We start from the raw sequence: 26,594 nt of genomic DNA, 5'->3' as shown, positions 1-26,594 counted from the left end.
AGCTCAGAAGGCGTTCGAGGCAGGTGAGTAGAGCTGCCTGCCGCCCTGCCCGCGCCTCGGCTCCGCGCCCACTGTCTCTGCTATCAGTCAGTGCAGCGTTTTTTGTCTGTTGCCGGCTGTTTGGCCGCTGACTGTCTCTCGGGGCTGTCGCTGTCTGACCGTTTGCTGCTCGGCTGCGCTGTCGTTTCTCACTGCCGCTCTCTGATTGTCGTGTCGTGTCGGCCGCTGGGACCGCCGTACGGCTGACGGAGCTCGCGTAACGCCTGACCGCTGACCGCCTGCCGTGCCCGCCTCACAGAGTAGCGGCCGCGCCGCCGCCGCCGAGTCGGACCGGCGCGAGAAGCGTGCCCTCGAGCGCAAACTCTCCGAGATGGAGGAGGAGCTGAAGGTAACTAGCGAGCGCGGCTGTCAGCCCGTGTGTCCACGTGCGTGTGTGCGTGTGTGCGGGGACGCCGCCGCCGCCGGGCGGGCCCGGGGAGTGAGCGCGTGCTAACGGCTCCCACCGTCGCCCGGCGCGCCGGCTCTGCCAACACTGTCTCCATGTTTCAGCAATTGCAAAAACTGAAAGCCGAGAACGAGAAATTGAAGGCCGAGAATCGCGCGCTGACCCGCGTCGTCTCGAAGCTCACTAACGCGGCGGCGGCCGGCGGCGGTGCGCCGCGCAAGTAGCCTCCAGAGCGCTGGCGAGCGCCGGTGAGAGCGGTCGCGCTGGCCGCGCCGTATGCTGTGCTGTGTGGCCGCCCGCCGCCTGCACCTAACCCAGGCCCGCCCGCCCGCCGCGCCGCCGGCATAGCACGCTGTTTGGGCGGCCGGGTTCGGCCGGTCCGAACCGCCCTCGGGACGGATCCTCGCCCAGTAGACTGCCTACCCTCGGTTTTTGAAATAGTAGATCGGTCCCTTAGCTGGTAGAGTAGGGTAGAGCTGCGGTGTTTTGAAAATCAGTTTTTGTAGAGCGCGGCTGGGATCGCGTCGTCCGATCAGGCTGACATTGAAGTCAGTGTGGGGCCAACTTCAGTGGGCTGTCTGCTCTGCCTGGGCGACGGGCGCAACAACCGCTGATGGCCGAAGAATTGTGACGCTCACGTCCAATCATTGGACTGATTTCTGGTCTGTCCCGCTGGCTGATGCGGTGACTGAAGTCACTGACTTGTCACTGAAGTCATTTTAGCGGCCGTCCCTAACCCCGCTCCTCTGAGTCCCACCTTTATCCTGACCCGGTGTTCTCACGTTGATTGGCCAGTCTCCGAGCCAAAACCTCCGCCCGCTCGGGGTTATAGGCCTGCGGACATGACGGCTGGCACGTCGATTGTTTGTAGCCGTGCGATTGCCCGGTGTCTTCAGTCTACCACTCACGTGATCGACAACACTGACGGCAATCATGTAGTCCAAGATACCGGCGAGCGATACGGCTCGCCAAGAGATCCATCGACGCTGCACGTCAAAATAACATTTTGATGATCAACATCCGATGTTTTAGCGATGTTTTCTTGGCCGCTGATTGCCACTTTGGTAGTGCCGCTAGCCCTTGGCCTTGACGGCCGGTTGACCCTGACGCGTCAGTCTGGGGCGCACTCCCCGTTTTATGAGTGTTTTCTCACGGCGACGATATGCTGGCGGGACGGCCGGCGATGAGGGACGTTTGCAGAGCGTCCCCGCGCCAACACCAACCGCCTCCGCTAGGGACGGCCGCGCGGCAGCCAGCCGAACCGTCACGGTACCGCGGGGGGCACCCGGACGCCCTTCCTGCGCCCCTGGGTGCCCCATCTGGTCCCCGAGCTAGGGGACAAGTGACAACGACAAAGGACGAATGGTCAGCGTGGCCTAACTGCCAAACGCCGTCCTCTGTAGAGACACTGCTCCAGCCCGAAGACTAGGCTGTCGAAAGTGTCTCTGCGTTTGCCTGGCGAATATGTCTCGCCCTGATGATTTACGCTGTCCTAGGAAGGATTGTCGGCACCTCCGTGAGACGCTCGCTGGCCATCCGCCGGTCCGGTCCGGGTTCATGCGTCCCTCCCCGCTCTGGCAGCTCGCAACTGTGTCTAAACTCGTCCGTCCCTGCGTGCGTGTGTGCGTGTGTTTGTACTAACACCGTCCCCGTGTGTATGTGCGGCACAACGGACAGTGTCAGCACGGCTCCAGCACGGCGTCCGGAGGTCAAACGACCGCCCCCGTCAGTCCCCCGAGCGGCGCCGCCAGTTTTGACGGCCCGCACTCCTTAACAACCTGCCCGGAGTTTTGGTGTATAAATAGTGTGTCTCGTAAACTTCGCCTGGAATGGCTGCCTGTGTGGTGCCGGCGTGGAGTTAGGTGCGATATGGCAGGGAGAGTTGTGCTTGCAGGATGTTGTCTCGGTGTCTCGCGTGGGGTTGTTGATCTATTTGGTTCACCACGAGGTGTCGGGTCACGCACGGGATGATGTGAGCAGTGTGATTGGCCGCACCAACACTCACGGTGAACCGCCGCCCGCTGCCCCCGTGGTGACCCTGCACCCCTCCCCACCTCCCCGGCTGTGTTGTCGTTGGCGGCTGCCGGTCGCCGATGGCGTCATCGGCCGGTGAGCTGGCCGCTCCACTGACCAGGCCACCTGTCGGCGCCCCGCCGGCGGCCGCAGGGTGAAGGTCCCCGTGCGTCACCGGACGGTCGACCCGGCTCCACAGCGACTGTCAGTACGGAATGTCTGTCTGTCCAGCGGAGATGGCAGCCGGGACTGCCGGCCAGCCGGGCCGAGCTGTCAGCCCCAACTGCCGGGCTAAGCAGACAGCCGTGTCCGGCTAACCAGGGCTGCCGCTGACCTGTGTCCAGCACCCAGCCTCTCCCTGATTTGCCCTCTTGTTTCCTGACCCGGGCCGACAGCAAGATTCCACTTCTGCTGACCGTGGCCGAGCCAACAATGTTCACCGGATGGGGCCATCACTTCTCCCACATCCGATCATCCTATCACAACATCCAGCTCAGTAGACCAGCGGCATTAGTCAAAATAGTGGTGTATTTGCGTACGATTATATTTTACAACAGTGAAAGCGACTGGACACAATTACTCATTACAATATAATTACAGTACCACCATGAACACCATAAACACAGATTGTCAGAACAAATCAAAACAATCGACCTTCTTCACGACCTAGTTACACCACATGATACATGTGCGGGGCAGGATCCATGCCCGAGTAATGCCGAGTGCCATCTTTTTCGCACCCCTTCTGCCCTGACATACACTCTCGCGCTCACTGTCCTGAGAGTGTATGCCAGAACACAATCACACAATCACAATCATAAACACAATCACACGTCCCGTCCTGTCTCGACACTCGCAGCTGCTGGCACGCGGACCATTCATCGGCTCTGCCCGTTCTCTGGGTGCCAGCTCGGGTCGGGTATTTCTGTGTCATCAATCGGCAGAGCGGTCAACAGGGATAAACAGAGCTGGCAGGTGCCGGCCGGCGGGATAGCTCGCCTGTGTGTGAGTGTGTGGGCCTCCTGTGTGCGCCACAGGCTGACGCCCTCCCCCCCCCCGCCGCCGCAGGAAATGGAGGAGCTGAAGGCGCAAAACAAGAAGCTGCGGGACGAGAACGGCGCGCTCATACGGGTGATATCCAAGCTGTCCAAGTGACCCGCCCGGCCGCCGGCCGCCGCCTCGTCTAGTCATCGCCGCCGCCGTCAGTGCCTTGCGCGCCGGCGCGCCGCCGCACGCGCCCGCGGAGCGCGCCGCCCGGCCGTAACCCGCTGCAGACAGTCGCCCCCCGCCCCCGTCCCCCGCTCCCCGCCCGTCCCGTCCGCTAGCCCTGCCGTGCGCGCGCGCGTGCGTGCGGCCGCCGGCGGCGCCGATATAATGTGCCTCTGTAAAGTTATTTATACCTTGTACAATGCGCGTGAAGCGAGCGAGTGGCTGTTTTTCCGTATGTAGGCTACCTTCGTGTCTGGTGGGTGCCCGGCCCGTGCAATGCGCGTGGGCGCGCCGAGTGTCACACGCCCGCCCGCGCCAGGTCACACGCGTGTCCGCCTGTCTGCCCGCCTGTCGCCGGATAACACAGAGTCTCGGCAACTGCTGCTCGCCTTTTATTTAGTTATTAAAATATTAATATTGAAATGAATGATGCGATCTGAATAAAGCACAGAACACACGGTGGCCTCTGACTAGTGTGGCACGGAGAGAGGTGTGACACCATGGCGTCGGCGGAGGGGCGCTCAGTAAAACACGGACCCGCCCCCTCCCCTACCCACAGCGGGCCGGCCGGTCCCGCACCCCCCGACACCGCTGAAACAACTCACCGGAATGGCTCGCCAATAAACACGATTACAAAATACTTCTGGGCTTAAATACATACACGAACGGACGCTGCGTCGGCGGCGCTGCCCGAGACGGGCCGGCCGCTGCCGCCGGCGCCACCTAGCCGCAGCAGGAGCGCTTGGCCGGCTCTGGCTCCGGCTCCTCGACAACGACGACGTTCTGTCTGCGCCGCAGCGAGCCGGTGGGTGGCGCGTCCCGCGAGTCCCGCACGCGCAGCATCTGCTGGCTGAGGAACAGGAACACTTCCTCGATACCCTCACCAGTCTTGGCTGAGGTCTCGAAGTGCCTGGCGCCTACTGAATCGGCGTACCTGGCGGCAGAGGAGAGGGCTGTTAGCTGAGCTTGGAAGGACTTTGGGCAGCCACTCAGTGGTTGATAGTGGGGGATTGATTGTAGTTTGCGGTGAACGAAAGGGGCTTCCAGCGACCCATCAAGGCACATACCGCCAGGCGCTGAACCACACGGCAACGACTAACCCAGCTGGGAGCGTGACATTGAAGGGTTTATCAGTTGAGAGACAGAACAATAGAGCGGAAGCATGTAGGTACCCCCTAAGTTATCAGTCAGACCCGAGCAGCAGCTGAGCAAAGTGACGCCACGCCTCTCATCGTCAAGGTACAAAGACCGGTGATAGCAGCCCGCCAGCACACCGAGCGCCGAGCGGTAGCATTCGGGTGCGAGAAAACATGCTGTTGACTGTTGAGATAACTGAGAACTGTTGTCAATTCAGCTATGATGATTGAAGCAATCATCAAAGTCAACAAACTCGTAGAAATAAGCACCCGTGGACCCTGCTTACTACGAAATTACGAAAATTATTACTCTGCAGATCTACACACATAAGCCGGTCGTCTGTTCGTGGGCGACGGACTGTTTGCACGAAACCTAACGCAGAAACATATTTTGAAAGCACCTCAGTAGAGAACGATTCGCAATAATATTCCATTTATCTGACGCTGAACAGTGAACAGTGAACAAAACCCCCATCATACTCCCACCACTGCTCCCGGGCGCGCGCGGCCCCCGGGGCCGTGCTGTCCCGTCACTCACGCCAGCGCCGTGCTGAGTTCGACCACCCGGTCTTTGGCCAGGTCGATCTTGTTGCCGCAGATGACCAGGCAGATCTCGGAGCCGAGCATCTTCCGCAGCTCCCGCACCCAGTTCTTCACCTGGCGGCACACAGACACAACGGTACGTCAGCGACACGTCGCAGAACGTAGTTTGGGACGTAGCTCAGCGTAAGTTGACCTCACACGATGAGAAGGAAGTACGGATGGGGACAAGGACAGAGGAGATAGAACTTGACCTTAGGATGGGCAAAGGGCGGATGACATGCATGGAGACGGAAATACAAAAATGCACGCAGTATTAGACTAAGAGAACATACTGAGCATACTGGATAGAAGTGAAATGGCCGTCCCGAATAGCCTTGATCATAAATTTCAACCAACACTGACCACAGTCAGCAAAGAAGAGCTCCTAACGCACCCATGACCGGACCTGAGCGCACCCCGCCCAGCGCCACAAATCCGGATCAACAAGCCTAAAAGCCCAAAATGCCCCATCGACGACCACACACGGCCCGGCAGATGCCGCCCCGAATAGGACTCTGGTCAGGTTATCAGTGACAAAGTAAACACAAGCGCTTTGATCACGTTAAAAGATGACACTTCAGATAACAAATTACATAGATCGGTAAGTACCGAAATAGACATATAAACATCGCAGCGGCCCATGGGTGAACTGTGTGTTGTTAGGAAATTAAAATAAATCGGCAGATTTCACGATTCGCCAGCTGAACAGCGGGTCAAATCATGCCATAACCATTGAACCGAAAAAGCCGGACGATCAGCACATGCTATCACCGGGCGAGCAGCAAGTGGTGAGTGATACATCATGGCAACAAGGTAGCACTGGTCGGTCTGCAAGTAGCGTTATACGGAACCAAGGAAGCCGGACCGGTCAGCAGCTCGTATTCCACGCGACCGAGACAGCGTCTCGATCCGCAGGTATAGTGACTGCACGTGACCGAGGAAGCGCCGACCAGCCATCGTTGACATTCAGTGCTGCACCCGCTATGCGGGACTGCCGTGAACTCAAGGTCGGCGGGTTATGCAAGCCGGCCGGTCGGCAGTGGTCAGCGGTTGTATCCACCCACCAATACACCCGAACAGGCCAGAAACATGGCTCGGAGGATTATTCAATGCAACCATTCCACAGAGGTCATTAACACGGCGCCACCAGACTTGGACAGCAGGCACGATCGAAGGCAAGAAACATACAAACTGCTTTCCCGGCTCGGTAGCTGGGATGGCTCTGATGCAAAAACTTCATCGATAAGATGCGTCGAAACCGTGGTGAAAAAAAAGGAGATAAAACAGATCAAACACTAAACAGTCACGTCGAGAAAAACATGTTATCAAAATTACTCAAAAGGAAGCACGTGAAAAGTGAACTACTCTGATCAGACAGATTTTGCTTGAATCTGGGTACACCAGTCACCATCCACCATTAATTCTATGAATAGTTACGTTCATGATTCTGACGCAAACGACTAACGACAAAAAAAAAAGAAACGAAAACAACCCAGGGCGAGTCTGAGGAAGAAGGTTTGACAATACCAGCTTCCGGCGTCCCTCCCCCCCCCCCCGAATAGCATGAACTTATAGTTCGGACACAACAAACACACCGTATCCCCTGGCTGGGTTGTTCCTATTCGGTGATTCTGACGGCTGTTTTCATACAGCGGGGACGGTCTCGTCCTATATACGCCTGCACTCTGTCAGTGCCGAAGACCTCCCATGCAGCCGAGGGCTCAGTAAACTAGAGCAACGAATACACAACGATCGACAGGCAGGCACACAAGCCGTACGGATGACCGTCCAGTATCTACATTCCACACAGCTGACCGTGCACACCTTCCACATACAGCTGGGTGTCCAGTGTCCACACACGTCTGGCATCCATTGCCCACACCCTCCACACGCTGACCTCACAAGTCAGATGATCGCCGCTAATCCGCGGCGGCTCCGATGTCAGCGGTCCGACATCAAAGGGCCACCGCCGGGGATCGGGACGCACGCCGCCGCTACAGATCGCAGGCGCAGCCCCAAACACATATACGGGCCACACAGGTCTCAGACCCCGTGTCACACTCCAACAAACGCAGATTCGTCCCGGACTCATAATCCATCACAGACCCAATGCCGGACCATGCGAATCCGCGGTCCTAGACCCACCTTCCACCGTCCCAGACCCTGTTCCTACCACCACAGACCCCGCCCCAACAGACCCCACCCACAAAACCTGCATCCTGAACCAGGCCCACAACCAGCCGCAAAAAAAAAAAAATACAGCTCCGCCGCTCCAGATCCGCCCAAACCCCCTGCCTCCGTAAAACCCGCAATCGGTACCTCCTAAGCCCACTTTCCGCCGCAACAGATCTGTCCAAAGACTACTACACCCGCTTATGTAAATTCCGTGACGGAACGCACCCCTAGCCGACCAGGACCCAGCACTGGAAAACGCGCCGAAATACGAGCGGTAGTGCAGCTATAAATACGATCGAGTTTCGGCCACATGCCATCATGTCGTGTATCCGATTACATCCAGATTCCAGAATGAAATATGAATGGTAGATAGACACCGGCCCCATGGCTTCCTGAATGTTCGGAGACGAGAAACAGAACACCGTGGTTTTGATAGCCGTTACGGAATGTAAGACCGGAGAATGAATAGCAGCAAAACATCCAGCCGACTGAAAATTGATTATGCTCTTCCGATTCCTGATGAAATTGTCTCAGAGGACACAAACTATGCACTTCACTTACTGTAGCTATTCATTATAAGAAGAGATAAGATATAAGAAAAGAATCCATCAAAAGAAATAACTGATCAAATGCTGCACTTTGCATCGTCAATTTGTAGGAGTTGTCAACATCCGGCCAGGGAACTTACTCAGGCTGGTGACAATAGAATTATTCGCACGTTTAGCCGTTGTCTATGCGTCATTCTTCATTTTCCGTGTCGGTATTTTAACGTCCATCGACACAGCTGCAAGATATCCCCCTTCGCGTGTACCAAACTAAATACTACTTTCACAGCAGCTGGTCACAAACAGTGCCAAAACAACACACTACTGACCGCCCATCTAGCTGGTGCGGCAGCGACAGAAATCGACCGTCCGAGGAACTTCTACGCTCGGGAGCCAACCCATCCACTGTCCGTACCCGTACCGGCTAACACCGGACCCTGCCCAAGAGGAGGGGTGCCATCGAGCCGGCACAAGAGAAAGAGTATCACAGAGCCTGCCTGGGGAGGAGTGCCTATTGACCCACCTTCTGGAACGAGTCCTCATCAGTGACGTCGTAGATGAGACAGGCGCCGTGCGACTCGCGGTAGTAGATGGGGCCGAGCGCGTGAAACCGCTCCTGGCCGGCCGTGTCCCAGATGGCCAGTGTGACACGCCGTCCTCCCAGCGACAGCTTCTTGGTGAGAAATGACGCCTGGGAGGGAGCAGAAAGTCGCAACAGTTGCAAGACTGGTGCCTCACAACTCTGGTCATGAAATGACACACTTGAACCAATGCTGAAATCTCAAATCTGGTCAACGACACAAATGAGGAAAACCCTTTAAAAAATGATAATAGTAAAAGTGCATTAGAGATCTGAATGAGGTGAAGTGCATAGAAATTACAGGCACTTCAGCATAAATGAATACCAGCAGAGCACCATACCTGCAGAGTGGTAGTGTGCTTTTCATTGAACTTTCCCTCCACATAAGAGAGAACCACTGATGTCTTGCCTACTGCTCCCTCACCAAGGAGCACAACTTTAAAGCTGTCTGAGTTTGAGCGAGCTGCGGTACCGCCCGGTGATGCCATCTTCTGCTGATCGAGAGGGTGAGGAACTGGTCAACACACATGATATCAGGGACTCTTTTAAAGCAGTTAACATAATTCATAAACAACGAATATATTGATATCAGCATGAAATTCATTTATGGGTAGGGGAGAGTGGGGTAAGATGCCCAGGGGTTTGCAATGTCATATATTATTCGAAAATGACAATCGGGAAGCAAAAACTTGGAGTTTCAACGGAAGCCGACATCATTTTTCTCCAAAAATATCACACTTTCTTGTCTGAAATGATAACTTTTTTGCTATTAAGCATTTCCTGAGAGAGTGAAAAAGGGGCATCTTACCCCACAGGATGGGAAAGGCGTCCCTGGCGTTGGGGGAGATGCCCCCTGCACTATAAGTGACATAAACGTGCACGTGAATCGCCAGAACGAATCAGTCAGTAGTCCCTTCGAGCCTGCAGTAGACACTAAACGTCATCGTAAGGGCCCTCAAAAGTAGTCGTAAGGGGCTTCAGAGGTCATCGTTAGGGCTATCATAGTCCAGCCAGCGTGGGAGCCCTCAAAGGATGTCGTGAGGGGCCTTGGAGCCAATAATGGGGCCCACAGAGACCGTCGTGAGGGCTCTCAGAGTCCGATGCCGCCTAAAAAGTCGCTGTTTGGGCCGCGAGACCGGCATGGGAAGCACCCAACCGTAATGGACTCTCAATAGTCCCAGATCGGCTTTTGTCTCTCATCACAAGTATGTAATAAATGATTTGACAGGTTGCTTGAAGGACAGCCTACAGATTTAGGGGGGCGTCTTTCTCCATCAGGGTAGGGGGCATCTTTCCCCAAGTTACCGAATTAACATTAAATCAGTGCAATTTGTTAGCCATAAAACTACACCCTGAAACCAACTGTTTAGGACACAGTACACTCATGTTAATGTATCACGACCATAGCAAGGGACAATAAAATTATTTACCCTCTTTGATATTTACAATGTTTTGACACCAAAATATATATATTTTTTTAGAGCAGCAAATAAAAACATGCAATCATCAGCCAGCTGTTGCCCAACTGAGCTTCACAAATTTTTGTGCAGTTAACAAGGCAGGCTTCCGCTTACCTAATCACCCAGTCTGCAAAGTAAGGCTCGCAGGTCGATGAGGCGCACTGGTCCAAGTTTAAAATTCGCACCAATCCTTCAACAGAGCCGGAAAATCTGCACCAAAGAGTAGGTACCTAATCTGAGACTACAAAAAATCCACACGAACCCGCTACATGAGCACCAGCTACATGAGCCGAGCGCACCTCGTTTACGAATGCTGATGAGTGCAAAGTGCAGCAAACTCAGATGCGTCGAACGTACCCGATAAATTGTCTGCATTTGACTGCTTCAGCTTGAAGCGGCGGAGGGGTGATTTTCTGGCCCTCTCATCGGCCGTGCTCATTTCTCTCACACTACCGCCGGCGCCTCGCAAAGCCAACCGGTGCGTTTCGAGTTGCAAGAGTGCAAAGAGTGTGAACTTACTGACATCCCACGTGATTGATGGGACCAACAGCACTGGCAGTCCGTTCTGACCACCACCACCACGCACTCATTTAGACCCGGGAGCACACTGCATTAGGTGATGTTGAAGCTCCAACATTTTTTTCCCTCATCTATCTCATCTCGTCTGTCATATCTGTCACTCAGTCAATTCCACAACTCACTTCAATAAATCTGCACCGCACCAAGCCACGTCTGCACCGACGAGATCTCGTTGAATTTGCCATACTTTGCAGACTCAATATAATTAACTGACTCAATATAATAACTCAATATAATGGACTGGCTCATCGCCAACCTCCATTCTGAACTAGGTAGGTGCTTACCTATATCAATATAAAATATAAGTGCAAAACAGACAGCCTGAGCCAGAGCAATCGATCCACCTTACCTTACCTTACCTTAGTTGGTCATCGGGTTATAAGGCCACTCGGCCTATGGGTCCCGCTCGTATCGAGTGAAAGGCATAATCGGAGAGGCTATGGTCCTTAGTACAGGGTAGGGATGTCGAACATCACGCTCGAACAGTGCCGGTCCAGCCGCGCCTTGAAAGACGACAGCGATTCAGCAGCGACAACGTCTCTTGGCAGGGCGTTCCAATCGTTGATGATTCTGACGCTGAACGCGTTCCTGCGAGAAAGATGCTTGGCGTTTGGCTTCCTCAGCTTCCACTGGTGGCCTCGCGTGTTTTGCGCTTCGTGTCTCGTCAGCAGTGACTCAAGCGGCAGATCCAGAAGTCCGTGGAAGAGCTGGTACACGGTCACCATATCTCCACGACGACGGCGGTAGTGCAGCGATGGGAGGCCGAGGCGGCGAAGCCTGTCAGGGTACGGCAGGTCTCTGAGGTCCGTGATCAGGCGGGTCGCGCGTCGCTGCACCCTCTCCAGTCTCTTCTGGTCTTCTTTGGAGAATGGACCCCAGATGGCGTTCCCAAACTCGAGGAAGGGTCGGACTAAGGCCTTGAAAAGAAGAGGTAAAGTGAACTCATCCAGGTTCGCAAACGACCGACGGATCACTGCGAGTATCTGTGAAGCCTTGGCGGCGGCAGCGGCTGTCTGCTTGTGGAATCTTAGCTGCCTGTCGATGATAATACCTAGGTCTCGTTCCTCCTCGCAGGTGGCGACAGCAGTTCCATTCAAGTGGTACGTGCGGTCTGGGTTGTGGAAGCCTAGGTGCATGGTCTTGCACTTCGCACCATTGAAGGGGAGCAGCCATGTCTCCGACCAGCGGACCAGAGCGTCGATGTCGTCCTGCAGGCCATCGTGGTTTGCAGTCATCTTGCAGTACAGCTTGGTATCGTCTGCGAACATCTTCACTGTGTTGGTGACCTGTGCTGGCATGTCGTTCACATACACTGTGAAAAGTGCAGGACCGAGGACGGTGCCTTGCGGAATGCCGCTTGTTACTGGAGCCCAGGCTGACTTGCATCCCCGAACAACCACCCTTTGAAGGCGCTCAAACAGGAAGGCCTGGATCCAGTTCAGGAGTCGACCCGACACACCATAAGACCTCAACTTGCCTAGGAGTCGCTTGTGTGGTACCGAATCGAATGCCTTGGCAAAGTCTAAGTACGCCACATCAACAGGAACTCCCTCTTCCATGGCAGCAGTCCAGTCCTCAATCACCCCCAGGAGCTGTGAGGTGCAAGACCTTTTGGGGAGAAACCCATGCTGAGCCTGATGTAGCTGGCCAGTTGAGGTTAGGTGTGCAAGTAGGCTGTCCCTTACCAGTGACTCAAGCACTTTGCACGGCACTGCAGTGAGACTCACGGGTCTGTAGCTTGTTGGCTCCTGACGATCTCCTTTTTTGAAGATGGGCGTTATCTCCCCTGTCTTCCACTCTGCGGGTAGACATCCAGAGTCCAGAGATTTCCTGAAGAGGAGACTGAGGGGGTAAGATAAGACGCTCGCAGAGTTACGAAGTACACTGGGTCGGATACTGTCAGGCCCTGGGGAGCTTCGTGGGTTAAGTGCAGCCAGTTTTGCTTCAACCTTCTGGGGAGACACATCGACATCTTCCAGTGACGGACCGTTGAAGCTGCCGTCTAGAGTCGGTGTAGTGCCAGGTCCTTCAACCGTGAAGACACTGCCAAAGAAACTGTTCAAGATGTTTGCAATCTTCTGGCTATCTGAGACAACAGAGCCGTCTTTGTCCTTCATGGTTGCAAGATGGCTTCTGGTCCGGAGTCTGGTGTTGGTGTACCTCCAGAATCCTTTTGGGTTGTGCTTTAGGTCTGCAGCAAGTTTCCTCTCATAATCCTTGCGAAGACTCCTGGTCAGCCTCCTCAGCTCATTGCTGCAGCGCTTGAAGCGGGCGTGATCAAGCAGGCTCTGGGTACGACAGTAGGTGCTCCAAAGCAACTTCTTCTTTTTCCTCAGCTGGAAAGCCTGGCGATTCATGTAGAAGTTCACATTTGCATGTTTCTTCCTCTTGGATGAGCATGATTGGATGGCATTCACAAGCTGTGTTTTGAAGAATGCATAGGCGCCGTCCAGATCCATGGCAGCCATCGGAGACCAATCAACATCTTGAAGAACGCTAGATAGCCAGTTGAAGTTAATGCGGTCAGAGCAAATCCTGGTGTAAGCACCTGCTAATGGGGAGCAGGTGACCGTAAACTGCAGCATCACATGGTCGCTACTTCCAAGTCCCGGAAGATATTCCAGCCCCTTCACCATGCCTTCTTCTTTGGAGAAGATCAGGTCCAGGATGCTGGGAGCTTCACCATGTCGATAACGAGTTGGGTGGAGGACATGTTGAAAGAGGAAGCAGTCCTGGATGGTGTCAATAAATGAATGGCAACTGTGACCTGCAGGAGCCGGAGAGCTTTGTGTCGACCAGTCAATCTGGGGGAGATTGAAGTCACCCACGAACACTATGTGTGAGAAGGTCTCGGAACATGCTTGACGGATGAGTTGGTTCATCTGGTTGATACTGTCTTCAGCGGAGCCGGATGGGCTGCGGTACAAACATCCAATGAGTAGGCAGTCACCTCCCCTTAGTGATCCATATCATAAATATGGGACAAATAGGTAACAAAATACATTAAATACAAAAAACGTACCAGTCAAACGCCACAACAAACAGCACAGTGCCAAATTGACCAAAAAAAAAACTAATGACAGGTTACAGATTTACAAAATCCAAGACAAACCGTAGTGTTCAATTTTTTTGTCAACAACTGCGAACGGTCAGAATATCACATGTAAAAACACGGTCGTCAAGTTAGATGTAAGTGAATCCTAATCTATAATCTAAGATTCGGAATCAGGTGAGCCCCTACGATTTGGAGCAAACTTGGTCAGTGGATAGTACGTAACGTCCTGAGCCCTGTTCGGGTCCGCGCAAAATATTTTGCAGCGTGTGACGGCACACTTGGAATGACGTCAGCCACTGGCTCCGCCCACTCTCCGCCGGGCCGCCAGAGCCGAGGGCCGCGGCAGCCATTATTCGACGCGTGACGAACCGTGGCGCGGATGGACTGGTGGTTTTCGTTCAAAAACTGAATAAAATGCGTTCAAATGTGGTTAATAGCAATGTGCCACTGAAAAAAGTGATAATGATACCCAAAAAACAGCATTCAAACCGCTTACAATAAGAAATATAGGACGGTAAACTTTAATTCGCGCCACTTTCGCCTCCTGCAGCTCCTATTTTCTTGTTGCGCAAAACTGAAAGATTTTGCGCGTGCCGACGTCACACATGTGACGTCATACGCCGAAGGGCGGAGCCTGGCACCCGAGAGACCCCTATGCGCATGCGTGGTGCAAAATTTTGCAGTAGGATGCGCTGCCCGAACAGGGCTCTGATTACGATGCACCCAAAATCTAAGCTCGGCCCGCCATATTTACGAAGTTACGGATGTTTGAATTTCAAGGTCATTCGGGAGAGCCCCTGCGATTTCCGTCAAAATTTGTGTACGGACACTCTAGATGCTCCTCATTACGAATATCACAAAATTTAAGCTCGGCCCGCCAGATTTACGAAGTTACGGAGGTTTGAATTTCAAGGTCATTTGGGTGAGCCCCGCGATTTCCGTCAAAATTGGTATACGGACATATTACATCCTCCTCATTACAAATATCACAAAAGTTAAGCTCGGCCCGCCATATTTTTCAAGTTACGGAGTCACAAAGTTACGGAATTTTAAGGTCATTCGGAGAGCCCCTGCGATTTTCGTCAAAATTTGTATGCAGACACATTACATGCTCCTCATTACGAATATCGTAAAAGCTAAGCTCGGCCCGCACTATTTCAAAAGTTAGAGATGTTTGAATTTCAGTGAGTTTCAAACGTCAGTAACTTTTGAAATAGTGCGGGCCGAGCTTAGCTTTTACGATATTCGTAATGAGGAGCATGTAATGTGTCCGCATACGAATTTTGACGAAAATCGGAGGGGCTCTCCGAATGACCTTGAAATTCCGTAACTTTGTGACTCAATAACTTGAAAAATATGGCGGGCCGAGCTTAACTTTCATGATATTTGTAACGAGGAGGATGTAATATGTCCGTATACCAATATTGATGGAAATCGCAGGGGCTCACCCAAATGACCTTGAAATTCAAACCTCCGTAACTTCGTAAATATGGCGGGCCGACCTTAAATTTTGTGATATTCGTAATGAGGAGCATCTAGAGTATCCGTACACAAATTTTGACGGAAATCGCAGGGGCTCTCCCGAATGACCTTGAAATTCAAACATCCGTAACTTCGTAAATATGGCGGGCCGAGCTTAGATTTTGGGTGCATCGTAATCAGGACGTTACGTACTATCCACTGACCAAGCTTGGTCCAAATCGTAGGGGCTCACCTGATTCTGAATCTTAGATTATAGATTAGGATTCACTTACATCTAACTTGACGACCGTTGTAAAAACTAGATGCATGCAATTCATTTGTTGAAAATGAAACCGAATCATTGCTGAATAAGATCGAATTTAATTTTGTTTCCGAATAACAAAGAAATGATCTGGTTCCACCGCCAAAAATCCACAGCAAAAAATTGGCAAAAAATCCTCACAATGAAACATTACTCTCATTGAACAGACTCCTACGCATTTGCCTCAGAAAAAGGCATACCCCTTACGCCGCGAGTTTCTGGTGCTTTGCCTTAAATTTTGTACAGCTGTTTCTCGTGAATTCTGCAAAAAAGTGAGCTATATTACAATTTACTTTTATTTGCTTCCGAGGAAATGAGCAAAATCTGTTTAACTTCTTGAAACTGATTGTTCAAATATTTTTTTTTAGAAACAAACATTTTTTGGGGACATGTTATGTCATATCTTAGGAAACGAAACATAAAATTGAAGTTGTCAGCGGGCTTTTATTCTCCCTCCACCTCGAGATCTATGGATCTGTCATAAATAGCGCCAAATCAAAATAGAATATAGCCCATGCAAAAGTGGTTAGGTACATATTTTTAACCAATTTTGGGTCATTTTTGAAAGGCCCTTTATTTTTTGTAAGTCAAAGTTAAATAGGTCAGGGATGGGTTTGAGGAGTATGGGCAGGGATCAGGATAAAATGCTGATTTTCTTATAGACTCCAAAAAGATACTGGGATGTGCACGGTATATAGAGTACTGGGGATGTGGATGTGAATGCTGGTGTCATTCTTGGTGTCATTCAGTGATGGATAACTGATAGGTTAAGGATGTGATCAAATCCTTCCATTTGACAGTGTATTGTGTATTCACAGTGTCAGTGTATTTATATACACTGTGGATATGATCATAATGCGATGCGATCCCATCCCGATCCACTGGTGGCTCCAGGATGAGGAGGGAGGGGGGTTTGGGGGCAAATGCCCCCCTGTTACATCAAAATCAACAAAAGTTTGCATTTTTTCCAATAAAACTAGACAAAACAACTTTCATTAGGAAAATTTTGCATTACACAGCAGTGTGAGCAAGCCAAAGCCAGAATTAGGAATTTTTAGTTTCTGGAATTTGGTGAAACTTTTCTGGGAGTTTACCCCTGCAGCATCCAAGACTGAGATTGAGACTGCCTTTCTGGATCTGCCAGTGATCCCATCCCAATCCCTGGCTGAGGAGGCTTTTATTGGATTTTATCCACTCATGTATGTTATTTTGCATTATTATTAGATTCAGGTGATTCAGGTGACAAGTCTTAATTCTCATCTTTTCATTTTAATATTGATATTTTCCTTTTCATTTCTAGCTTTGGCAGTTGCAATGATCTTAAGCAAGAAGTTGTCATGCTGATAAGATACCAAATCAAAATAGAATTGATATTATAGACAAAGCAAGACTGTTTATAGTCTCAAATGTGTCATTAAATGTTAGAAAGGAACTAACAATGAATAATTTTTGCAGGCAACAAGAGTAATTGAAAGATGACAGACACAGAAATAAGCATAAATGGAGTGCCAGTGAGGTTTCCATTTGAACCATATGAAATTCAGAAGGTCTACATGGAGAAAGTGATAACATGCTTGCAACAGGTAAGATAAAATGATTATGTTGTTTGTAATTATGTAGTGATTTAAATAGCATGTACCTATGGTAAATAACAGACATTAATAGGTGCCATTTATAAAACAGGGCTACTACCATGCTGGAGTACTTTGATATATTTGTGTATGATGCATTTGCTTGAAGACAGGAATGTTTTGCTTATTTTTCATCATTTTGCAATATCTCATATATGAGCTTGATCTGTGGTCACTTGCTGTTCTTCTATGATATTAAAATCAATGCTGTATTCTCCTCTGTTTTAGGATTAGAGCCCAATTCACCCCTCCCTTGGGCCTTGGTATAGTAAGTGTCTGACAGCTTCTAAGGTTCTTGATGATGACCACAAGAGCAAGACTCAATTTTTTACAACAGCCTGTGCTCAAATCAGAAGTGGGATGTAATATGGAGATGATATTGCACCGATCACTTGGCTGGGGATGTTATCTTGCTGAGCTTGTAGTCACCAGCTGGCTCTTCATCTCTTCTTGGTGTGGTCAGTGTGGTCTTCTCCTGTGGTCTGGCAGGGCCAGCCAATGAGCAGACTGACACAGGAGACACATAAGTCACACCTATAGGCAACATGTAATACAGAGGTGTGAAACAGACAGTGCCAGCCTACCTCCCTGGCCCCAGCTGCACCACTCTGGTCTGGTCAGAAGTTAGGAATTCAGCGGTGGATTACAACAAACTTGGCAGTGCTAGATTGACTCAGCCAAGGTAAATGCTCCCTCCAAATCAGCTGTCCAACGTTTCAGCACCTGCACAGGCTGTCCAAAAGGCCAAACTGATGGTTGAATGTTTTGTGGTATTGAATATTGCCTGAATGCCCAGCATCCAGCAGTGAATTGCCGAACCATATAGTTACACTTAAAACGAGCTCCAGCTCTGTTGTATTACGGCTCCGAAGTCTGTTTTTTATTAAAATGTCTCGGCGAATTCGGCGCCCGGCAATATGTGCCGGCCCTGGCGGTCCGCGTCAGTGAACGACTCATGGAGACACGAGTGGCACAGCCTGGCCATCAGAGAACGAGGAGGCGACAACATGGCCGGACAATGCGGTGATCACGGATCGGAAGCTAATTGTCAGTCCCGCTTGTTACTGGTCTCACCAGTACTCCGTTCTGTCATTCCAGGGCGCGAACGGAGTGCTGGAGTCGCCGACGGGAACCGGTAAGACGCTCTGTCTGCTCTGCTCGACGCTGGCCTGGGCCGAGTCGGTGCGAGCCCAGCAGGCGGCCACCGTCCGCGGCATGGCCGAACTGAACCCGGAGTTCTACTCAGCACTCAGCGCCCAGCTCGACCAGGCGGCGGGATCAGGCTGGGGAAACTCGGCCACGCCCTCCATCATAGGTGGGTGCAGAGACAACCTCCATCTGATGAGGGAGCGCCCTCAAAAGAGTGCTCTAGGAACTCATCTCTACACCCCAGTTCATGGGTCTGCCTCTGGTAGCGCCCTCCAGCACACGTCGGTTCCGTGCGCCCTCTATCATCGGCAACGCTAACGATAAATATAACTAATCCTTGGTCATCTGCTCGTCGATTTTGAGTCATTATGCGTCTTGAACTCCCGTTTTTGTGTGTTGGCACAAATAGGGAAGGTGGTAAATCTGGTACTGGAATCGGATGCAGCGCTTATATTGCTATTGCATTAATTAGTTTTGACGGAAGCGTTGAATTCGACAGCTCTCGTATCTTTTTCTCGCCTTTGTCTACCTTAGGCCGCGTAAGATCATGTTTCAAACCTCCGTCTTCCCAGTTGTTTGACTCACCGTGCCCTGATGTGCTGTCCAGGTGCGCCCAAGATCATCTTCGCGTCTCGGACACACTCTCAGCTGTCTCAGGTGGTGCAGGAACTGAAACGGACCTCGTACCGATACGTGCGGGCCGTGGTGATTGGCTCCCGGGACCAGGTGAGGCATACAGCGACCTGAAAACGACTGGGAACTAGATCAGAGATACAAGGGCTTTAACGATTGAAGGATAACGGTGAGTCTAGAGGTTGCTGGGCTCGGCACCTTCGTAATTTTAGTGGACTAGAGATCAGTTAAACCAACAGAAATATCAAATTCCCGTCTGTGGATTTATTGATCATTTTTTTGCCTTATCGTCGTCGTATGAACTGCGCAGTCGGTGAAGTTCATTCGATGTGCGAATCGTCTTATAATCATGTCGGTGTGTTACGTTCCAGTTGTGCATCCACCCCGAGGTCAGCAAGGAGACCAACAACAGCGTCAAGGTGCACATGTGCCAGGCCAAGGTCAAGTCGCGCACCTGCCACTACTATAATCAGGTGAGTTTTATGAGAAAGCCGTATTCTGGCTGGGACTGGGAACAGCTAGTCTGATATGGTGGTAAATAACTTACAGATGATAGGGACTCTCATTCATTCATTTTTCTTTCTAAAAAAGTTGGTGTATAAATGTCTTCCCTCTCAGTCAGTTATGTTCCCCGCAACTTTTCCATGTTTCTCTCGGCTGGCATATCCCCGCACAGAACTCTCACTGCCCCTCCGTCTTTGGCAGGTGGAGCCCCGCCGCACAGACAAACACCTGACAGAGGCTCCCGTCACGGATATCGAGGACCTGGTCACGCTGGGCAACAAGCTCAACTTTTGTCCGTACTACATGGCGCGGTCACTACGAGAGGCGGCTGATGTGATCTTCCTGCCCTACAACTACCTCCTCGACCCCAAGACGCGCAAAGCCAACGGCGTGGAACTCCAAAACAGCGTGGTGATTTTCGACGAGGCGCACAACATCGAGAAGATGTGCGAGGAGTCTGCGTCGCTCCAGCTGCGATCCACCGACATCGCGTTATGTGTGGACGAGCTGACACACGTGCTGACTCAGCTGGTGGCTCCGGAGGCGGGCGCCGATCCAGAGTTTACCTCGGCCGCCGCCGCCGCCGAGCTCAGCGCCGAGAACCTGGCGCTCATGAAGACGATGCTGCTGGAACTGGAGCGTGCCATCGACGCCATCCCGCTGCCTAACGCTGCCGACGGCGCCCACTTCCCGGGCAGCTACATGTTCGAGCTGTTGGAGCGGGCGCAGATCACTCACGGCCGGCGAGCGGTGATTGTCGAGGAATTGGAGAAGGTGATCTCGTTCCTCACCAACTCGGCGACTTCGGTTTTCTCCCGGCGCGGCAACGGGCTGCAGAAGTTCGCCGACCTCATCAAGGTGGTCTTCAACCGCGACACATTCGACCTGAAGCACATGGAGCGAGTCAAAAAGTGCTACAAGGTGAGAAATATGACGGATCGCGAGATAGGCTCCATTTTGGTATCAGAAAAAAAATTACTTGTTATACTTAGGAGGATATCATTGGGACAGTCTTCAGTTCTGTTCGGAAAATGTCTTGGGTAGCGATAACAGTGCCTACGATCGATATGAGGCAGGCAAGCGCTTATAATCGATATAAATTAACGATTTATTTGATGGTAGAGTAATTCGCTGTTACCCACCTCGTTACACTCTCTGCTTGTGCGGAGACTCAACCGTTTTTGCGCACTGTTGCTGACTGCGATCTCACCTTCGACGCTGCCTCACCCGCCCACCAGGTACACGTGGGCCTGGAGCAGCAGAAGGCCGGCAAGCGGCCGAGAAACGACCCATGGCAAAAGGCGCAGTCGACCGCCGACTGCCGCGTGCTCTCCTACTGGTGCTTCAGCCCCGGGTTCGGGTGAGTGCCGTGGAAAGTGAAAACTGTTGCTTCAGTGGAGATGATCTGTTTCAAATATTTCCAAATATTGGTGGACATTGAGGGCGTGCACAGTATGTTGCAATTGTCAACACTTATGTCTGCTATGGAATAAAGTAATTTGTTCATAATCAATCGCAGCTTCGAACTGCATGTTTTATGAGAAGTGATTTCACAGTCAGATGTGTAAAGCTACCCTGATCGTTGTTTTACCCCGTCTCCCTCTCTCCCGTTATGCTCAGGATGGCCGATCTGATGGAGCAGGGAGTCAAGTGTGTCCTGCTGACCAGCGGCACACTGGCGCCACTCAGCTCCTTCACCTCCGAACTGCAGGTGCGTGTGGGACTCCAGTCCCACTGTGGTGGCGCTGTCTGCATTTTGCTCGTAACGGGTCCTCCCCCTGCTGCCTGTGTTTTCATCTCAGGGCTTGTTAAACGCTCTTTTTGAATTATGTGTGTGTTGGTGATCTGGTCATGATCTCCGTAGTCAGTGGCCGTTCTCTTCCAGTCTCAGGGGTGTAGACTCTTTGGTTTTGTTTCGGAGTGTTCGACTTTTATAACCCCCTTCCCCTCTCAGTTTGTGTTAAACTCCCTGCCCCTTCCCTCCGCCAGGTGCCGTTCCCCATCAGCCTAGAGAACCCGCACATCATTCAGTCGGACCAGGTGTGGGTAGGCTGTATCAGCCGCGGCCCGGACGGCACACCCCTCAGCTCCAGCTACCAGAACCGCACCAGCGCGCGCTACCTCAGCTCACTGGGGCAGACGGTGGCCAACGTGGCCCGTCTGGTGCCCGACGGACTGCTCGTCTTCTTTCCGTCCTACTCGATGCTGCGCGCGTGCCATGAGGCGTGGCAGACGAACGGAGTCTGGGGACGCATCGCCGCCAACAAGGTATGTGCTGAGGTGCTTCATTTGCGGTGTCGTTTCCGTTCCTGGATACCTACTGCTTTTAGTTTATCCTGTTAAATTCTCGTCGATACCCCTTCGTTCCTTGAACTCGAAAAAGTGTAGAGTCTAAACTATATCCATAGGTGACGGCATATTAAGCAGTCGACTTCCCAAACGAATCGCCAAGTGCTCGTAGTTGAAGGGTGCGTTTCCGAACCAGCTTTGTTTGAATTGCATTCCACGTGGTGACCACTGCTGTATATGTTACAGTCTGTGTTTGTGGAGACGGGTGGGAAGGAGGTGTTTGCGCAGAACATGAACGACTACTACAGCCGGATCATCAGCCCCACCGAGGGCACTCGCGGCGCCTGCTTCATGGCCGTGTGTCGAGGCAAGGTCTCCGAGGGACTCGACTTCTCCGATAGGTGAGGTGATGGTCAAATCAGGAACGTAGTGATACGTTGTTGCTGTGTCGCCCTTTTTTTCATATTCTTTCTCTGCCATGTCCTATTTTTCTTCCCCATTATGATTTCCTCCAGTTTCCATTCCAGTACTAGTCAGGTAATGTCCTTCCTTAGTCAGGTAATGTCCTTCCGTTTCCTCCTTTCTCGGTCCCATTCTTTTCGGGAAGAACGTGTTATCAGCTAGTCAGCTTTTCTAGTTTCTTTTACCCAATCAGTAGCGGGCGCACTGCTATCACCAGCCCCTTTTATTCCCAAATAGGACGCTGTACTGATCACCAGTCCCCAACACTCCTCGGGAGACGATTGGCTGTGACGATCAACCCCCCCCCCCCCCTCCTCGCTCCACTAGGAACGGCCGCGCCGTCATCATCACTGGCCTGCCGTACCCGCCGCTGAAGGACCCGCGGGTGGTGCTGAAGCGGCAGTACCTGGACGAGGTCCGCCGGACTCCGAGTGGCGCCGGCGGCACGCAGGGCCTCTCCGGTCAGGACTGGTACCGTCTGGAGGCATCACGCGCCGTCAACCAGGCGGTCGGACGCGTCATCCGTCACCGACGGGACTACGGAGCCGTCATCCTGTGTGACTCGCGCTTCGGAGATGCAGGGTTCTCGGGGCAGCTGTCGGCCTGGGTTCGGCCCTACCTGCGCGTGCACGCCAACTTTGGCACCGTGGTGCGAGAGCTCACCCAGTTCTTCAAATCCTGCCAGGAGAAGGTATGTCGCGGAGAGCCAGAGTTGCAGTGCTGGCTGAAAATTGGCATGGGAAGACTGGTATTCATGGTGTGGGATTCGTATTCACGCGGGAAACTCGTTGCGCTTTGTCATGCGGAATACTTTACTGGCGTAACTTCTGTAGGAAGAGGGTGGTTGTCTTGCTTGCTGAATAATAAATAACTATTATGATTGCCTATCTTACGTTTCTATGGTGGTTCACATATTCACTTTTCTAGCACGTCACCGCTTAGCATTTTTGCCTTACGGTGTTAAAAATGCCGACATTCTTCGGCTATATAGTACCAGTAAAACGCCTTTTGGGCGAAGAACGAGCGAGCGAGATAGTGAGCCCTGCACCGTGCACGTGCGGAAGGGCGAGAGGGTACTTCCAACGGGCTTGTGCAAAGCACCTTTCTAACCGGTCGCTAGCGGTGTGCCAAATTTGAACGCAATCGGCCCAGCCGTTCCTGAGATCTGGAAGCGGCATTCTGCACGTGCGCACGTGCAAACGGGGTCCGAAATGACTTTTGCACGGCACCCTTCTAACCGGTCCCCAACCGTGTACCAAATTTGAGCGCAATCGGCCCAGCCGTTATCGAGATCTGGAAACGCCCCCTGCACGTGCGCACGTGCAGTAGCACCCTAACCGCAACACATGGGAATGCATTGCCTGGTGGGTGCCTACCTGTATGCCAAGTTTCAGCGAAATCGCCCCAGTAATTACCGAGTTACTGAAATGGGAACAAATTTGGCACCTCTTATTGTTGTATTTTGCACGTGCAGTGGGGGTCACTCACATAGATGAAGAGTATCCGACCTTTGGTAGAAGGGATGCAGCTACCCTATACAAATGACAGCAAGACAATCGCTCAAGCCGCTGCTGAGATATAGGCCTCTAAAAATCATTACTTTTGCAAAACTGCTTGAACACCCTTGACTTTTCACGTGGCACGTGCCACGGCGGTCACTGAGATGTATCAAAAGTAGTCAATTACGGGGTAGAAGGGATGGGGCTATCCAGCAAAAAAGACCGCAGGCCATTCGGTCCAGCGGTTGCTGAGATATAAGCCTCTCAAAAGCGTTACAGGCCGGGCCGGGCCGGGCCGGGCCGGGCCGGGCCGGGCCGGGCCGGGCCGGGCCGGGCCGCTCATACTGAGATTTTTCCGTTATATTGAAAAGACTTCGCTTCGCTCGCTGCGCTCGCTCGCTCGTAATAACGGTAGGTTTTACACGGTGGTCCAGCATAAGAGAATGACTCCATTATTCCATTTCTACATTGGCATGTTCCGTGCCCCTATCGGACACCTGATTCACTCCACCGCCCGGCACTGTTTCAGTACCCATGCTCCAGCCAGCCGGCCGCGGCAGCCAGTGACCGATCTGCCGGACCGGCCACCCACGCCACCTTCGCGTTCGCCCCGTCCCGCGTGTCAGCAGCTCGATCAGACAGCAACGGCAGCGGTGGTGTGCCGGAGCATGGGTCCGCGAACCCCGCCTCGCTGGTGCAGATGTACGGCCGGACCGGCAGTGGCAGCAGGACCGAGCCTGGTACGGCCGGCAGCGGCGGGGGACTGTTGGATCAAATGAACAAGTGGAGTGGGGCAGCAGGGGCGGCGGCCGGCGCTCCCGGGACTGTCAAGGCAGAGCGGACCTGTCAGTCTGCGCCCGTCACTACTCTCGCTACTGATGCAGCCTCCGCCCCCGCCGCTGGCCGAGGACGAAAGTTCAAGCTGTCGCACAACCCGGCCGCGTTAGTTCTGGGCGGCAGACGGGTGCCTGATAGCACTGCTGTGCTGGCCACCGACTGTTCGCCGCCGACTAAGACAGCCAGGGCCGACGAACGGACAGGGACCGGCGCGGGCAACACGGCTGCGGCCGTCCCTACACCCGACGGAACGGGAGCGGCTGCAGCAGCTACCGAGAAAGCGACAGCTGCAGCTCCCGAGAAGGACGCCAAAAAGAAGAGCAAGATCGCCGACTATATCATTGGGGTAAGTTGCTGTGCCACCAGCGGGATTCCTGGGAAAGTCCCCCCTTTTGAGCTGCTGAAGCTGCTTTAAAAGCTCTCACTCGCACAGCGTTTGACGGCTGTGTGGGGACATTTTCCGCGCTGTGTGCGGTAAAAGAGAGGCCGGGGGTCGGTGAATGACTGCGCTCGCTCCCGGTGTTTTGCTCTGCCGCACTCCTTTCATTCTGTGACCGTATGCCTGCCTGGGGCCCGCCGACCCACGTTTGTCCGGTGTCCTGTTGCGATGCGGTAGGCCGCCGCATTGACGGTCGCGGAGCTCTGACCCGTCCCCGCCCCTGTCGCCGGGCAGGCCAAGAGGCTGCTGTCGGCCGCCGACTACAAGCTGTTTGCGGCGGCGATCAAGGGCTACACGGCCACGCGCGACTTCCCAGAGTTGGTGTCGAGTCTGGCCGGAGTGCTGGTGGGCACCGGCGACCAGCAGCTGCAGCAGCTCTTCAGAGGTGAGTTCTGTTGTATGTACTTGCTGTTTGTAAGTTGTACTTGACCTTGGGTGGTTACTGGTTAAGTAAAAATATGCAACGTGGCATTTCAGAGTAAGGGTATACCTTTAGTTTTTGTCCTGCGATATAGCATATGCTTATCAGTCATCGCCCACGATACCGTAATGCAAACGCTTGGAGTAGTTTATTTTTATCATTTTAGACCGACTCTCTTATCCGGATGGATAAATTACTCCATGTCCCCTCGGATGCAGGATTCGCGCAGTTTGTCCGGCCCGAACACAAGACTCGGTTTGAAGACGCCTGCCGCGAGCTGACTGGCTCGGTTTGAGGACACCTGCCGCGAGCAGCCTGACTGGCTCGGTTTGAGGACACCTGTCGCGAGCTGACTGGCTCGGTTTAAGGACTCGAGTTGGCTCGGTTTGAGGATTCCTGCCGCGAGCGGCCTGACTGGCTCGGTTTGAGGACGCTTTCCGCGAGCTGGGTGGCTTGGTCTCAACATGAAGTCAGCATGTTCTTATGACGCCTTATCGGGCGCAGTTAGAGGATGAATGTCGTCAGCGTGATTGCCTCGGTTTCGTTACGTCATAGTGGCTGGTTGATGTCGCTCGCGTGACTATCTGAGAGTGACGCTGTTCGAAGGCCAACGCGGGTCCGGGATCTCGTTGCTGACTGGTGGCTTGCTGTGTTTGCTGGGTATTTCGCTGTGATAGACTGGGGTCCTGGTGATGGCTGGGTTTGTCAGGCTAAAACCCGTGGCCAATGCTGTGAAGTCCTGATACTCGAGTGATTGTGCCTTGTGATATTTCAGCAGGATGAGAAACGTTTGTTTCAGTGACGCGTCATCGAGTGCTTTTGATATTCATTTACAGAACGATGTTCGTACATGAGTAACTGCATGAGTAACTGTTATCTAATGGATCTAGTCTATTGTGCCTCGTGTCATGACTGCCATATTCATGTCATTGTTGTTGGTTTGCGTGGACCGATATGCATTCATTCCAGTGCGCAGCCCGATACCATAGGTCTTCACACTTGTTACTGTTGTTAGAGAGTGCCTTTCATAGGTCATTGCATGCCGTTTCCTCGGGTGAACTGCAACGAATAGCTCACACAGTGCGCCATCCATGTTTGTACTCTATATTTTCTAACCGATGTTAACTCTCCTTTACCTTGTAACACAATACACCGGAACACTGCGACT

The 26,594-nt window shown here is 52.6% G+C and overlaps 3 protein-coding genes across 19 annotated transcripts in view; 2 read left to right on the top strand and 1 right to left on the bottom strand.

Annotated features, from left to right (window-relative positions):
• The window catches only part of LOC122393519 (protein phosphatase 1 regulatory subunit 12B-like), a 33,010-nt gene extending 28,885 nt beyond the window's left edge, over positions 1-4,125 (top strand). For 4 of the 13 annotated variants that reach the window (XM_043389651.1, XM_043389697.1, XM_043389640.1 and 1 more), the window contains 3 exons: positions 299-388; positions 550-693; positions 3,527-4,125. In XM_043389651.1, the coding sequence (XP_043245586.1) occupies positions 299-388; positions 550-669 (210 nt within the window). In that variant the 3' untranslated portion in view covers positions 670-693; positions 3,527-4,125. The remainder of the gene's footprint in view (positions 1-298; positions 389-549; positions 694-3,526) is intronic. The other 9 variants (XM_043389737.1, XM_043389729.1, XM_043389670.1 and 6 more) reach the window with 3 other exon arrangements.
• Positions 2,987-13,837, bottom strand: LOC122393596 (ras-related protein Rab-21-like). 4 transcript variants are annotated; one of them, XM_043389815.1, is made up of 5 exons: positions 13,747-13,837; positions 9,027-9,176; positions 8,629-8,796; positions 5,342-5,460; positions 2,987-4,601 (listed from the first exon to the last, which is right to left on the bottom strand). In XM_043389815.1, exons 2-5 carry the CDS (start codon positions 9,171-9,173, stop codon positions 4,391-4,393), a joined length of 645 nt encoding a protein of 214 aa, XP_043245750.1. In that variant the 5' UTR covers positions 9,174-9,176; positions 13,747-13,837; the 3' UTR covers positions 2,987-4,390. The 4 variants fall into 4 exon arrangements, with proteins under 4 accessions (XP_043245750.1, XP_043245741.1, XP_043245732.1 ...); XM_043389806.1 differs by having other exon boundaries at positions 9,027-9,179; positions 13,747-13,831; XM_043389797.1 differs by lacking the exon at positions 13,747-13,837 and adding an exon at positions 10,260-10,308.
• Positions 13,838-15,571: 1,734 nt separating this feature from the next.
• On the top strand, positions 15,572-26,592 carry LOC122393513 (regulator of telomere elongation helicase 1-like). Of its 2 annotated transcripts, none has more exons than XM_043389607.1 (14): positions 15,572-15,834; positions 17,018-17,145; positions 18,292-18,508; positions 18,950-19,068; positions 19,347-19,448; positions 19,681-20,400; positions 20,718-20,839; positions 21,100-21,190; positions 21,469-21,747; positions 22,015-22,169; positions 22,558-22,921; positions 24,259-24,912; positions 25,240-25,390; positions 25,645-26,592. In XM_043389607.1, exons 2-14 carry the CDS (start codon positions 17,038-17,040, stop codon positions 25,719-25,721), a joined length of 3,159 nt encoding a protein of 1,052 aa, XP_043245542.1. In that variant the 5' UTR covers positions 15,572-15,834; positions 17,018-17,037; the 3' UTR covers positions 25,722-26,592. The 2 variants fall into 2 exon arrangements, with proteins under 2 accessions (XP_043245542.1, XP_043245532.1); XM_043389597.1 differs by lacking the exon at positions 15,572-15,834 and adding an exon at positions 15,992-16,144.
• Positions 26,593-26,594: the final 2 nt, after the last annotated feature.

Source organism: Amphibalanus amphitrite, unplaced genomic scaffold (assembly GCF_019059575.1).
Source record: "Amphibalanus amphitrite isolate SeventyFive unplaced genomic scaffold, NRLGWU_Aamphi_draft 000025F_arrow, whole genome shotgun sequence".
Lineage (NCBI taxonomy): Eukaryota > Metazoa > Arthropoda > Thecostraca > Balanomorpha > Balanidae > Amphibalanus > Amphibalanus amphitrite.
The sequence above is the reverse complement of the archived record's forward strand: the minus strand, read 5'-3'. Positions and strand labels throughout refer to the sequence as shown.

Bases quoted from the DNA above. Each gene is read 5' to 3' on its own strand.
- LOC122393596 (XM_043389815.1), bottom strand. From the start codon at position 9,173: ATGGCATCACCGGGCGGTACCGCAGCTCGCTCAAACTCAGACAGCTTT. The intron at 8,797-9,026 runs GTATGGTGCTCT...GCTCCCTCCCAG, and splicing joins AGCACACTACCACTCTGCAG to GCGTCATTTCTCACCAAGAA. The intron at 5,461-8,628 runs GTGGGTCAATAG...GTGTGCCGCCAG, and splicing joins ATGAGGACTCGTTCCAGAAG to GTGAAGAACTGGGTGCGGGA.
- LOC122393513 (XM_043389607.1), top strand. From the start codon at position 17,038: ATGACAGACACAGAAATAAGCATAAATGGAGTGCCAGTGAGGTTTCCA. The intron at 18,509-18,949 runs GTGGGTGCAGAG...TGTGCTGTCCAG, and splicing joins GGCCACGCCCTCCATCATAG to GTGCGCCCAAGATCATCTTC. The intron at 20,840-21,099 runs GTGAGTGCCGTG...CGTTATGCTCAG, and splicing joins TGCTTCAGCCCCGGGTTCGG to GATGGCCGATCTGATGGAGC.